Source organism: Gastrolobium bilobum, unplaced genomic scaffold, assembly GCF_033153095.1.
Source record: "Gastrolobium bilobum isolate Gb01-03AN ecotype WA unplaced genomic scaffold, APGP_CSIRO_Gbil_v1 utg44656, whole genome shotgun sequence".
Classification (NCBI taxonomy): domain Eukaryota; kingdom Viridiplantae; phylum Streptophyta; class Magnoliopsida; order Fabales; family Fabaceae; genus Gastrolobium; species Gastrolobium bilobum.
The window spans coordinates 12465-28341 of record NW_026895603.1 but is presented as its reverse complement, the minus strand read 5'-3'; the positions used below and the strand labels follow the sequence as shown (position 1 = coordinate 28341).

At 35.8% G+C, this 15877-nt stretch overlaps 1 protein-coding gene across 1 annotated transcript; it reads right to left on the bottom strand.

The window, feature by feature from the left end:
* Positions 1-431: 431 nt before the first annotated feature.
* Positions 432-1097, bottom strand: LOC133283758 (uncharacterized). Its single transcript, XM_061480674.1, has one exon. It carries the CDS (start codon positions 1095-1097, stop codon positions 432-434), a length of 666 nt encoding a protein of 221 aa, XP_061336658.1.
* Between the last annotated feature and the right edge of the window lie 14780 nt (positions 1098-15877).

The window sequence follows — 15877 nt, the reverse complement described above, 5'->3', positions numbered from 1 at the left end:
GGATTCAGCCTCCTCTGATGCTGTACAGTGCTGTTGTAGCCTTCCTCCAACAAAATTTTATGCATACACAGTGAGGGACTTATTCCTTTTATATCAGCAATGATCCACCCCAATGTTGTCTTGTGTTTCTTCAAGACTTTTAGTAACTGCTCCTCCTGCAACTTGGTCAAATGAGATGAAATTATCACGGGCATAGTACCATTCTCCCCCAAATATGCATATATCAAGTGATCAGGCAGTGGCTTAAGCTCCAACACTGGTGGTTCTTCAATTGAAGGCTTTGGTGATTGTACTTTTCTTTCTTGCAAATTTAGCGACTCAAAGTGTCTCTCTTTGAATGGCATTATTGGTTGAGCATCTATCCAAGCTAAACATGCTTCCACCTCTTCTTTGTCAATTGCACCTTCTTCTGCTATGGCAATCTCCAGTGGCTATTTCTCAGTTTCTGGTTCCTGTTGCTGTAGCAGTGGTTCATCAGCATCTTCTATGGCAGAGCATTCTTCCATTTGACTTGGATACTTCATAGCATTTAACACATTAAAGGTTATTTGCTTATCATTGACTCTCATAATCAAATCTCCTTTTTTAACATCAATAAGAGTTCTTCTAGTAGCTAGGAATGGTCTACCTAAGAGGAGGGGTACCTCCTTATCTGCTTCAAAGTCAAGAACAATAAAGTCAGCAAGAAATATAAACTTATCCACCCTTACCAATACATTCTCAATCTTTCCTTCAGGGTAAGTGATAGATTTGTTAGCAAGTTGTAGGGTGACAGTGGTTGGACGTGCTTCTCCGATTCCCAATTTGGTGAAAATACTCTTATGCATCAAATTGATGGATGCACCAAGATCACATAATGCTTGACCAACGTAAGTGTTGCCAATAGAACAAAGGATTGTGAAAATCCCTAGATCTTTCAAATTAGGTGGCAACTTGTTCAAGAACCTGTTACTTTCTTGGGTGAGGGCTACTGTCTCATACTTTTTGACTCCCCTTTTTCTTGACAAGATGTCTTTCATGAACTTTGCATAGCTAGGCATTTGCTCAAGAGCCTCTACCAATGGAACATTGATATGCAATTGTTTTAGCATATCCATGAACCTTTTGAATTGCTTGTCATCTTGCTGGTTATGCTGAGGAAAAGGAGGTGGTGGTCTACTTGCTTTGTCAGCAGGCTGACTATGCTGCTTGTTAGTATATGGATGTCCTAGAGACAATCTTTTAATTAGATTAGGACATATGTGGACCTTTGTATTGTCGCAAATAAATAAAAGCACTATTTATCCTGTTTCATATTTTGTCTCAATATTACTGTTACTATTTTATATAAGTAACTGGATAAACCCCTTGGAATAAAATAGGTACCTCTTGAGTATCTGTGATGAGATCACGATCATGAGGATTCAAGGATACTGGAAATTTATTCCTAATTTTATGTTCCTAGTCTAGAGACACTGAGAATGGGGATCAGTGATCTCGGGTAAGACTAGCACGACTTATCTACTTGTATTCGGATGCAAGGTAAAGACCTCATGAGCTACAGATATAGAGATGTCTTAGCTAAAGTCGTGGGTGGATCTATAAGGGTATAACTCGCACTGAACAGACCCACAAAAGAGACTCTATGAGGAAATCTCACAGAGAGTATCATTAGAGTAGTCTCTTTATATTTGGGTATGTCTTTCCTTGGACCAGAAGTTATTACCTAGACTGTGTTATAGAAGGCATGCTTTGACTGTATACCTCGTCTGCCTGAAACATGGAGACTCATAGGTATACTGTTGGGCTTATCCTGAAAGAGCACAGGGCTAGGGTGATAAACTGAAGGAATTTGTCAAATCTCTGTGAGAGATTAGGTTATCTGTAAATCAGAGAAATCGGGATGACATTTACAGGGACTCGAAAATCTAAGCATAGTAAAAGAGATCATGAGATGATCTGTCTTTAGAGTCAGTAAATTGAAGATTTCCTATTTCGAATAAAGCTTACCCTAAACCGCAAGGGTTGATACGCTTCCTTACCCTAGGTTTTATGGGAAGGTAACCGAGACGAAAAGAAATACATACGGCAACCAAATATGTGTAATAGGATGATCAAGTCATTAATCTAACTAGCTCTGGGGCAACAAAGTATTGCTAGTGCTCTGTGTTGTCATTAAATTGGTTGTGAGCTTGTTGGGCCCGAGCCCATTTATGTCAGTGGCTATGTTGGACCTAATGGGTCACACACTAACACCTTAATGTCATGATGATATAGCATTAAAGGTATTGGGCCTAATAATGGTTGTTAGCCCAAGATGAAGTTTGGAAGCCCACTTAAGAGGGAGAGGGCGCATGGTATTGTTAATGGGCTTGGATGGTCCAAGACATTACTAATTAATTTAATTAGTTAAATTAATTATCAAATATTTATATTTTGAATTTTGAATTTTGAATTTTGAATTTTGAATTTGAATTTTGAATTTGAAATTTGAATTTTGAAATTTGAATTTTGAATTTGAATTTTGAATTTTGAATTTTGAATTTGAAATTTAAATTTGAATTTAGAATTTAAATGTTTGAACGTTTGAATTTAAATGTTTGAATTCGAATTTGAATTGGCTATGAAAAGTTGTTTCATAACAAAAGGATAAGATGAGATCTTGTTGGAACAAATCCCTTGTATCAAGAGAAGATCTATGGAGATCTCCAAGGGCTGATTTGGGGCACCATTTTGGTGGGAGATGATTGTCATCTTGTCAAACCAACAAGCTCCAATCAGATTTGGTTGTTGAGAGAATCAGTGAGCTAGTTGGTTCAAACTTGAATGCAACAGCTCAAATGTATCTGGACCCTTTTTGGGCTGAATAGGGGCGCATGAATTGGTGGTCATATGATGACCATTGGTTCAGAATTTTGACTAGATAAAGACCTGGTCTTATGAGGATTCAAAGGAGAGGTTGTTGGGATTTTTGAATTGCAACAACTCCACATTTGTCTCACTCACTTGTGCGCCACTTTCATTATAAGTAAAGTAAAAATTCTGATTTGATACACTAATTCTCCCCCTCTCTTGTGCGCCTAGTTGGTGAGTTCCTCCTTAAGGTTTTTCAAAAGAACCTAGCCAATTCTTCTATATACTATTCCCACTCTTATGAAGTTTTCATGCTGGAGACTTTACTCTTCTAAACACATATGCCTAGCCTCCTTCTTCACCTATTGAGCGCATAGCAAGCCTCTCTGTGGTGGTCAATTGGTGGCTTTCAAGAAAGCGTTCTTGCATCTTGACGTGGGTGGTGTGGATCAACGTTAGAGGGTTTGAACCCTTCAAACCTAACATTGATCGTCTTGGAGTTTTGAACTCACAAACAAAGGTAACATCACATGCCATAAAGCATGATTCTTGATTGCATGTGTAATTTCGCATATAAAAAATTTTGTTTTTCCCTCTCACATGCTACGGCCTTCAAGGCCATTTTACTTTCAGCTTCTTTGTTGCAGCATTCTGAGTGTCAACCTATTGCTCAATGTCTTCTTCAACAGTAACCTTCTCTCCTGCATTTTGTCCTTCTTGCTCCTTCATCTTGTGGTAGTCTTTTATATGGTCTGGTTCATCTACTGCTTTACCACTCCTTAATGTTACGGCCTTGATCTGCTCACTCCCTTCTCTTCCTGGATTTTCAGTGTTGCTAGGCAGTGTGCCTATGAGTCTACTTCTCTTGGCATTAGCTAACGTCCCTACTTGATTATCCAAGTTCTTTATTGATGCTGATTGACTCTGAACAATGGCATCATTCCTTGCCATGAAGTCCTTCAGCATTTTCTCCAACGAGCTAGAGTTGTCAGCTTGCTGTCTAGGTTGTTGGAATTGCTGTTCCTGCTGCTGGAATGGTGGCCTTTGCATCTGTTGCGCTGGAGCATACCTTAACCTTGTTATTGCCCTTGAGAATAAGACAGGTTATTATCATTCCTCCATCCTTGATTGTAGGAATTTGAATATTGATTGCTCTTATTATAATTTCCTACAAAAAACACAGATTGAGGGTTTTGAGGGCAATCAAAACACATGTTACAACATTAGAAGTATTAGAAATTGCATATGCTTGATGTGGTTGTGCTTTAGCATCAGTGTTCAGATTTAGTGTTTTAATAGTGTTAGTCAAAGAAGATATAAGTCAAAGAGGATATATGTGTTGATAGTGAAGATATAGCATCCAGCTCCAGCACTCCTGCAGCCTTCTGCTGTGCAATTGTCCTCTCGGATGGCTATTGATAATTGTTATTTGCCATCCTCCCCAGAATCTGGTAAGCTTATGTAAATATTTTGTCCAAGAGGGATCCTCCAGATTATGCATCTACTATGCCACGAATTTGCTCATTCAGCCCATTGTAGAAGGTTTCCATCTGAAGCCATTCAGGTATGCCATGGTTGGGGCATTTTCGAAGCAATTCTTTGAATCTATCCCAGCTTTCATATAATGATTCTCCTTCTCTCTACTGGAAAGATGTGATCCTATTTCTTAGTTGAGCTGCCTTGACTGGAGGGAAGAACTTGACTAAGAATTTCTCAGCCAAATCATCCCATCTTCTGATTGAATTAGGGGCTAAAGTGCTCAACCAGGTCTTAGCTCTGTTGGCTAGTGAATAAGAAAATAGCTTCAACTTTAATGCATCAGTTGTGACTCCTTGTATTTTGAAGCTATCTGCTACGTCCATGAAGTTCTTTAAGTGCAGATGTGGATCTTCACTTGGCATTCCATTGAACTGGCTAATTGTTTGCAGCATGCTGAACATCACTGGTTTCAGCTTAAAGTCTGCTGCTGCAACATCAGGTTGTACAATCCCCGAGTGGAGATTGTTCAGAGTGGGGACTCCATGTGATCTAATAGGCATCTCAGCTCGTTCATTCCCATTCACAGATTCTTCTACTTCCATGTTTGCAGTTGTGGGTATTGCTACAGCTCCGTTCTGTCTCTGCCTCCTTCTCCTTGCTAGAAAAGTTCTTTCAATCTCTGGAACAAATGCAACTTCTAGCAGGTTAGGGAGGATGTTCATAAACTAGCTAGAATACCTGATATGTCAGAAAGAAGAAAAGATTAAATATTACTTCACAAAAAGAAAATAGCTTTATAATAATCCCCGGCAACGACGCCAAAAACTTGTTCTGCAATTTCGCAATCAATTATAAATCACACAAGTACGCAAGTGCACGCATCGACAAGTAATAAAGTGGATGTGTGAGTCCAGATATCGTTCCCACAGAGATTAAGTAAAGTTATAGCTCCAAGTGAAGCAATCAAGGTAACAAAGATGATTTGTAAGTAGCTAGTGACTAATTTAACAATGAAGAAATACAATAAACTAAGACTAATGATTAACTAAAATGAATGCAGCAACCAAATAAGTTTTCCAAGTATTCAAGAATAGATTGGGATCAATTTCCCCATTATTGCAATTTCACCAGAATACGGTAACCATGCTACAACAATCATCCACTCAGTAATCAGAACATTAATGCATGCAAGGGCTCTCACCAACAATACATATATACTAAGTCCCACATCTCTATGGCCAACAAAGTTATAAATTATTAAGATCAAGTTCCATATGATTTTATGGTGTGAATGATCTCTCTACCACAATTAATTAATTTTACTTAGTTAAACCACAATGCTTAATAAAATTCAAGATTCACCTATATCTCTATAGCAAAAATTCTAAGTACCTTGCAACCCTCTCTCGATGAATCAACAAGATTAGAGACAATATAATACTTTATTAAGGAAATGAAAGGGAAATCATGCAACAAAGTTTAGGCAATATTGATTACATCACAATAAGGGTACTCTATCACCCAATCCTAACAATTTAGCTCATAATTGGGTGGAAAGAAACAACAAAGAAAGAATAAGACTCCATAAAGCTAAAATAAAGAAAACAGGGACGTTGTTGTAGCACTGCTCTCGCAGCAACCGTGAGCTCCACCACCATCAACCTTGCCTCAGCCGCCGGAGTAATGCAACAAGTTGCTAGGGTCAATGATCTCTCTGTTGAACCTTAGATACTTCCTTTGATTCGCTGGAAGTCTCTCAACGAAACCTCAAACTCCTTCCAAGTGTTTCCCCTCACTTTCTCTCTAAAATATGACTTCAAAATGGGTGTCTAAAAGCATCTCCAGTGTGTAGATTTCTTCTCTTTTTATATCTTGATATTCTGGGCTTCAGTCAGCTCTTCATATCCATGCAAATCTCATTCAAATCTGCCTTGTGATTAATAGAGAATATGACTCTGTTTTGTTGTAATGCTGATAGAGCATGCTGCTGCGTATCTTCCATGAATCTTTCCAAATTTGTGATTCAAATCTGAATTGGATTTGTAATCGTTGATCTGATGAAGATTTGATTGTGATTTCTTGAATGTCCTTGAGCGCGTATCCAAATCAGGTCTTTGATTACACGTTCAGAAGTTTCTTCCATCAATTTGGGCTTGGATAATGCTCAATGTATGAAATAAGGATATTCTAATTCATTTCTGCTTGGATCCATCACAATTAAGCCCAAAAATAATGCATCACAATTAAGCCCAAAAATAACTCTCTTTTAGAGAGTTATCAGTTGCACAATTCAAGAATGATATAAAACTGCCAACAACATTGAAGAATAAATGTATATTCTAATTCATTTCTGCTCTAATTTTAGGACATTTTTTGTTGATACTTGCTTCTATTTTTTTTACTGTAATAAGTGTATTTTCTTTCAAGGCTTGTTTTATAGTGTTTGATTAAATCAATTATTGATTCTTAAAATTGTTTGTTTTATATTTGGCGAAAAAATTAATTTATTGTATTTTAAATAAAAAATTACGAATGTATGACTATTTTGAAATTAATTACGCATTTATTGCATAATGTCACGCCTCATGTAGGTGTCACCCCCACGTGGGTCACGCCTATATAGGGCGTGACATATGCTGCCTAAATTGGGCGTGACACATGCATACATGATGCCTACCAAGGACGTGATTGGTGCAAAAAAATCTATAAAACCCTTATCACTCTATACACTCTTCACAAATGAGAACCCTAAGTTATATGTGTGTGAATTGATGTGGTTAGAGACCTCAAATTGAATTTGTATATTAGATAAATGTATCTTAGAATGATGTTTTATGATGATTGAGCTCAAAAAATTTAATGAGAAAAAATAATTTAACTTGGGCAATTTTGTGGTTCACGAGTAAAACTCTGTGAATTGAGATTGTTGTGTGATTGGAAAATTGAGTTGTGGAGTAGTTGTTTTGGTTAATTATATGTTGTATGGTGAGTTTGAAGTGTGGAATTGAGTTGAAAGTCCATTGGCATTTGGACATGCACGATTCGGCCATAAAGGGGGAAAATGAGAAAGGATGATGTAAAATTCATGTAATTGGTGTTGTGATGGTTTGAATCAAGTTTAAATAGGTTGTGTAATTGTATAATGCATGTGAATTGGAAGAAAAATCATTGGATGTGTCTAGGTGTGGATTTAGGCCTAAAAGAGGAAATTAAGAAAAATGAGCCTGAGTAAGGAGTGAATGTAATTGAGGACTTGAAATGGTGTTGTCATGGACTTAGGAAGCCATAGGAACGTTGAAATAAAATTAACAACATGATTTGGTATTTTAGGCCTAATGGCCGAAATGGGGGTATTGGGTATGTAGGAGTTCATTGTGTTGTATTTCAATTTGATGCACAATTGAATTGATGATCCTATGTGTGATCGTTGTAGGTTGCCTCGCACAGATGTGATCCTTGAGAATTGAGCTTGGTGGATTGTCTTTGGTCCTTGACCAAAATGATTGTGGTAAGTATTTATGCCACGATTGCATGAATGCTTAAATGACCAAGTGAGTGGTCTTTATGTGATGCTAATGAACGTGAGAATGACCTTGTGTAGGCATTTATGAGTGGACGAAGTTACGATAAAACTTGCATTGAAGCTACCTAGCTTGGGAGCTTCAGTAAAATAATTTCTTGGTACTGGGGTTAATCCTCGTGTGTGCTCCAACATGCCCATTGGGGTAGTAGTTGGAGGTGTATGTCAATGATGTGTTTATAACATGTTCATGCATATGTATATGTATATTGGTTACATAGGATGTACCGTATCTCTGGCCAGTAGATAGATTGCCTTATGGCGTTACGGACTTCCACTGATAAGTCTCTGTGAGGGAGTTCCAGTTGGCCTGGGGTCATAGAGCTGTTATCCGTTGAGGAGCACTTTAGGAATGTCTCAGGTGTATCGGATAGAGGGTGCCTTGAATGATGTTCCGGGAACATATTCTTTGATGAGAGACCGTAGGCTATATGCCGAGACCAATAGGTGGGATGTTATGTGGTTTTGGCTATGACCATTCCAGCTTCATCGTATGTTTTTTTGTATACCTCCCTACTTCTCTAAATCCCTTATTTTATCCATTTTTCGTTGTTATGATTCATTGTTGTACATTTACATCTGAGTGAGCCATTGAGCAGAGTGATCCTCCAGAACCTCTGGGTTACTGAGATATATTCGTATATCGCACCCCGCGTTATGGGGCATTGTTTCAGGTTGTTGTAGTGGGGTAGGAGCTACGGGCAAGAGGCCCATTGGTTGAGATATGGAGTTTGAGAGCATTTAGAATTTTGGGGCCACATTTGGCATATGCTAGACTTAGAGTATGAACATTGTATATTGCATTAGGGATATGTATCATGTCATATTTGTTCATGCTTCATTTTGGCTAAGTCTAGTTGATTATATATCTTGTTGTATTTGGAGGATTTCATTGTAGTTATATTTATCATTTGGAGAATTGTAATATAATGCTTATGGACCTTGTGTAATATTGTAAAGCATGTATGTGATGAAAGGGCAATAGGCCTATTTTAGGTTGTGATTTATATGTCTATTATTAAGAATGCATGCAATTAGATAATGTGATTGTAATGAGTTTAAGTTTTGATAAAGTTAAGTAATGGATTGTAAATTGATGAGAATATCGTAAATTGTTATGGGTTGTAAGAGAACCAAGACATTGTTGGTCCTTGTATGCCACCCTTGTCTATTAGGTACCCTTGAGGTTTTAAAACACACTTTTGATAAAGTGGAATAGGTTGAATAAACAAAGGAGGTGCCGTCAAAATTTATACTAAAATGGCAGTTTTTAGGCTGACTTTGGGAGAGCATATCTCCCTCCACAGAGGTCCAATAGGGACGTGCCATATATCACTTTGAATCTTGAGATGTCAGCTATGTTGTATCATAATTTGGCACCAATTTAACTTGTGTAGCGACCTGTAGACGAGTTTTAGTGGAGACTGTCCAAAGGGCCCTGCACAAGAGGCTGTTCGGATTCCAGTTTTGCATAAATTGTTTCTCCCTTTATTATTACTCAAATTAGGCTCATAATATGTAAAATTAAATCTTATGGTGTCTAGTATGCTGTATAAAAATTTGAGAGCAATTTGTTAAGTGGTTTGTTCAGAAACGCAGAAATGGTGAGGTATGTTTGGTGCCCTGTTTGGGGTTGGCTGACAGTTTTGCTCGTCCAACTTCAATCGGTGATAACCGGAGCAAATGAGAACTTTATGAGGCTTGTGATACCTTGTTGGAAATTTAATTGAGTCTAGAATAACATATTAAAATATGAGAGATTCGTAGCATGGATATTTCGCACAGTGTCCAAAATACTGAAGCATGTTCAGTTATAGAAAAACCGTAAAAGCGAGATTTATGCTAAGTAGGTTTGTGGGAACCCCTTAGTGACTTAAAATAAGCAATGTATGATAGTTAGGCTTTTATTTTATTTATTTCGCGTTTAGAATTCAGTTATTATCACAGCTTATGTCATTACATGTTATTATTGTTTTTAAACGCTTACACAATGAAAAGGAAAAAGTTTACTCGTATTTTTAAATGAACTGCTGTGATTGTAATTGCGCTTAATATCTTAATCAATGTTAACAATACCGGTGTACAACAGACTGTTATAGTTTTCAAAATTTGATCTCAAAGAATAACCATGAATAGGTAGTGAAACTTAACTATAATTAAGGTCCAAGACCCCTAAGAATGTTTCTCAAGCAACAACACAAACATCAAGCTCCAATGGCGCCAAATCCTTCAAATTTTTGCAAGCTTGAGTGGAGAATATCTCAAAATCTAGGGGTTTTCAAGAGGAATGAAGATGTGGGTTAGGTTCATTGAGTGTTTTACTTAAATTTTCATGTAGGAGACAAGTGTGGTTTTGGTGGAGAAATGATGAAACAAAAATCTCCCTCTTTCCTATGGTGTGAGCTTGGGTTTGAGAGGGAAGAAGGGAGGAAGAAGAGAGTGAATAGTGATTTTACATATGTCTTGTGATATTTTAAGTGGGGTGGGACCCACTTGCCACCTCACTCATTTCAAATTATTTCAAATCTCTCATTTAACTCACTAATCTCCTATTAATTCATAAACTATCCATTAAATTCAAAATTTAACATTCACCAAAGTCCTTTAATTACACTTGAACAGATGAATATGGCATTTTCCGGTTATTCGGTGAAATCATTGTTTTAGTATGATATGTGCATCGTTGGCAAGTTTTTCCAAAAATCCTAAAATTCATCAAATTTCATTAACGATTATATTTCTTGGTCCTAAGTACCTTTTTCAACATATATTCAAACCTAGAGCACAAATTTCACTTGGCACGTTTTTCGATGCAACTATACCACAGTATTTTTATCTGTTAAAAATACTATTCATCAATTTTCTAAAAACTTGCCTAACCACTCAATGTTTCGTTATGAATCCATTTTCAGGGCTATTTTTCTCATTTGAGACCTTATACTATCATTTTACTGTTTAGGGTTATGTATTTTTTAAATTACTGTTTTATCCTTTTTACGTATTTTGATGTAGAACTTTGGATTTTCACTAATCCTACCCCTTAATCTTCATTTTAGTTTTAAATATATTTTCAAATCTATGAGGTGTTATATATATCAGTGGTGTGCAAGAAAAGATAAAAGGGAGAAGCAACAACAAGCTAGAAAAACTTGAAAAAAAGTTGCGAGTGGAGCTTGAGGAGGTTTTGGAGCTTGAGGAGGTTTTGGAGCAGGAGGAGCAACTTTGGTTCCAAAAATCAAGAACCAAGTGGTTCGCAAAAAAGAGATAGGAACACGAGATACTATCAAACCCAAACATTAACCCGTAGGCATCGCAACAAGATCCGGGCATTAAAGGACAATAGAGGGCATTGGATGAAAGACGATGACACATTGAGGGTGGAGCTAAATTGTTCTACCATGGTCTCTTCCATGAGGATTGTGCTGTCAAACCTGGTTAAAACACACACTTCTTGGCCGCAATTGGAGGATGATGATAGGTAGATGTTAGACTCCCCTCCTTGATAATAGGGATATATGTCGTGCATTCTTCATGATGAATCCCAATAAAGCTCCGGGTTAAGATGGCTTTACGATTGCTTTTTTCCCAAAGAAACTATAGTATAATAGGCCAGCAAGTGTGTGATGACATCCGACAGATCATGCAGCACCTTCAGCATATTCGACAGATTAATCAAACCCTTCTAATGCTAATCCCAAAAGTGTAGAAACCAGAAACATTTTCTCAGTTTAGACTGAATTTGCTATGCAATGTTTTGTATAAGGGTATTAACAAAATTATTGTTAACATATTAAAGCTTAATATGAACAAACTAGTTTCTCCTTTTCAAGTAAGTTTTGTCCCGGGAAGGAAAATCCAGGATAACATTATCATTGCCCAATAGATAGTCCACTCGAAGAGAAGAATGAAAGGAAAGAAAGTCTACATCGCACTAAAAGTTGATCGTGACGAGGCTTATAATAGAGTAAATTGGATTTTTATCAACCTAGTCATAGAGGAGATCGATCTCCCTTCAAAGCTATAGGAGATTGTGATGCAATCTATTATCTCTACGCAGATGAATGTGCTCTGGAAAAGTGGGAAAACAAAATATTTTTTCCCCGCAAGAGGAATCCATCAAGGCGATCCCCTATCCCCTAACCTCTTTAAGCTTGGCATTGAGAAACTCTCCCACCTCATGGCGGATGCGACTAACGTGAAGAAATTGAAGCCTTTTCTGGTTGGCCAGTAAGGCCCAATTGTCTTGCATCTCTTGTTTGTGGATGACCTCTTTTTATTTTGCGAGGCAACAGTGGATCAGATTCAAGTAGTGAAGGAGTTCCTTGACACTTTTTATACCCTGTTAGAACACCAAATTAGCATCCAAAAGTCAGTAATATACTTTTCTAAGAATGTTGATGAAGATAAAGCCTCTCAGATTGCAAGTGTGTGTGGCTTTAAAAAGGAGCAGAAAGCCTTGGTAAGTACTTGGGCTCTCAAATTAGACATGTAAGTGTAACCAAAAGAGACTAATTAGAGATCATTGAGAGGGTCCAACACCAACTTGATGGGTGGAAGTCAAAATGTCTCTCGAAGGCCGATAGAGTAATACTGGTAGTCTTGGTTATTTCTTCCATCCCCTCATACAGATGAAAAATAGTATGTTGTCACGATCAATCTGTGAGAACATTGAATAGCTACAATGAAGGTTTGTGTGGGGGGAAACCATGAGAGGAGAAGAACTCATTTAGTGGCTTGGGATGTGGTATACCAACCCTGCTTTTGTGGTGGCTTAGGGATGCGGAATCTGTATGCCCATAATCAAGCTTTCGTGCAGAAACTAGACTAGAAGATTCGACCTTTGAGTTTAACTTCTTATGGCTAAATATGGAAGGCGTGTGATTGCTTCCTAACAAACCTTCATTGGAATGTGAGGAATGGATAAACCACCAAGCTTTGGCTTGACAGGTGGGCAGGAACAGAGAGAAACCTCCTAGAGATTGCGACTATAATGCCCCCGTAGCATAACCTCAGCTTATCAGTGATAGATTGCTTGGATGATCAAATAGTGGAATGGAATATGGGGTACCTAAGTCAAATCATAGGGAATCAGGTTGCCCAAGCACCATTTACTTTATGTTGATTGTAAAGGTGCCTAGGCACCATTTGCTTTATCTTAGCTAGGTTCCTTTTCTTCGAGGTCTAACCCTCACCCTGTATACTAAAAAAAAAGTAAATCCTAATTTATGTCTGTATATGTGTTGCTTATAAAATATATTGGTCTTTAACTAAATTAACTTTTGTTTGTTACAATTATAATGAACTGATAGCAACTTATATAGTAATCTTGTGGAAGATAATAGCTTTAAATGATAAACTTGTAATATGATTTGCATTGGCCTTGCAATATGATTTGTTTTTATGTTACAAATATTTCTAAGTTTTTACATAAAATTAATGAAATTATTAAAGGAGAGGAGAAACTCATCCCCTCTTACACAAACAAAAAAATATCCCTTCGGCCTTTTTTTTTTTTAAATTGGTGGGTCTCACGATTTCATGAGTCGGTAGGAGAGTTATAAGTTTCTCCTGTAACAAGAGAAATTTATAACCCATTATTAAAATAAGTTAAAAAAATTGAACAATCAAACAAGTTTTTTTATTTTTTATTTTAAAAATATGTTCCTAGAACAAATTTATAGCGGATTTTTTTGTTCTTTACCTTTTAAAATTCTTTTCAGAATAAGTTAACCTAACAATTTTTGTTCTTTTATTCTGAAAATTAATTATTAAAAATTATTCTATAAAATAAATTTCAAAACAAAAATAAATTAAAACACAATCAAAGAGAGACTCTTAATATTTAATTTTGATTTCTAGATATGTTTTAGATTTGAAAAACACTTTTAACATTCTTTCCTTTTTGAAATTGTAGTTTCTATTTCCAAATTGGATTGTTTTAGTTACAAGTTTATGTTTGGGGACTCAAACTTTGATATTTTAACGGAAAAAATTATTATCGGTTGTAGTTATTCTGTTGACCATTTAGATAAATTTGAATTAGATCCCATATATGAATGCTATCACTCCGCATTACATGTTAAAAGTTGGCACTAATCACACACTAATAATAAACAATATTGTCAATTGTGGTATAAGGAATAATGGCATATCTTAACGAAGAAAAGTATGAGATTAATTGGTATCCGCTGAATGCATTTTTGGGGATGGGGCTGAACCTTTAGCCATCACTGTTCTCCCGCATTCCGGATTAGTCCCATAGTCGGCTCAAAGAGTCGAAGCTCGTGGGGATACCGGAGGGAGCCAACTCGTCTCAAAGAGATAATTAGGATTGGGTAACTCCAAAAAAAAAAAAGATTAATTGGTAAAAGATGGAATAATATTGACCTACTTTGATAGACGGAATCATTGTTTTTCCAATTAATTACCTGTCATAAAAAAAGGTAAATTTAGTAAGAGTAATGTGTGCTGCCACATTTAAAAAATAAAATAAAAAATTAAAAGTACAAGTAATCAATATCTTTAAAATTTTAAAAATATTTAATGTTTTTTTCTTTAAGTATTTAGTATAATTAATAAAAAAAAAAATTTAATGTTTGTTTGTGTCTCAAAAAATCGTTTATTCAATCTGTAGTGTGAAATGTCATATTCTGTCTGTTTATTCAAATGATACAGTACGTACTTCGGCGTGCCAAATTTGACTCTGGGGAGAAAAGATATTATAACTTATAACAGAATGTTTTTTTTTTTTTTTTTGGAGTTACTCAACCCTAATTATCTCTTTGAGACGAGTTGGCTCTCTCTGGTATCCCCACGAGCTTTGACTCTTTGAGCCGGCTATGGGACTAATCCGGAATGCGGGGGAATATAACAGAATGTTTATTCTTCAATCTTAAATTACAATTAATTTCTAAGTGTATAAAATACTAAAAGTCTATGCAAAACGCATTAACTAATTATTTAAAAAAAATTGTTTGAGATTTGCAAAAATGAATTGTGCGAGGACCTAAATACCTGTCAATTAATAAATTAAACACATGGTTAACTCTAATTAATTGTATAGTACGACATAATTAGTGTAAGTTGCCGTTCACATGGTGGAAATGTCATAGCAATCATAGAGGTAGATGGATACATTGGTAAGAAGACACATTTCTCCTTTTAATTATTATCCACAAAATGTTAATTTCATATAATTTCAGTCAAATTCCGAAATAAACTCTTTTTTTTTTTGGTAAACAAAAATAAACTCATTTTTAATTTCTTGATATAACAACACTGTTATAACTTTTAACTTGAACAAAAATTATCAGATTGTTATCGCATGGAATTTTAATAACGCCAAACATGTCATTCTTTTCATTTTACCTCTTCTCCCATAAACACATATTTCGTTGGTAAAACTAGTTTTTTTTTTCTTTCATTGTTATTGTTACTGATGGAAAAGTTTAATTAATGATAGATATTCGATCGATAACTTACTAATGGAACCAAATTATTCTACAAAAAAAGATTTCAAAATAAAAAAATCGAAACACAAATAACAGACCCTCAATTGGTAAACTTACCAATGGAATGAATAAACAGTTCCCAATTTTTATCAATAATGGTTTCACAAATAATTCTTTTTTCTATTGTAATTTTGTCGATGTTGTTTATTGGTAATAAATTTTATTATTTTGCCGACAAAATCTGCCATCGATATATAGTAAAGTTTCTAGCAGTATATGTTCTACTTTATAATATATATTTTTTCAAATTATATATTAAGCGCGACTTAATTTTGTAAAAAATAAAGCATAAAATTAATCTTAAAAAATGCTTTTTGTAATGTGGAAAATAGAAAATTAAATAATTAATTATAAGTTTTTTTATTAAGTCACTTAGTGATACTAAGTCATCTTTTAATATAGGTGGCAATCCGATATTGGAATCATTATGCACCATTTTCCTTCTAGTGGAAGTACTGCAGTGGGCTAGTGGCGG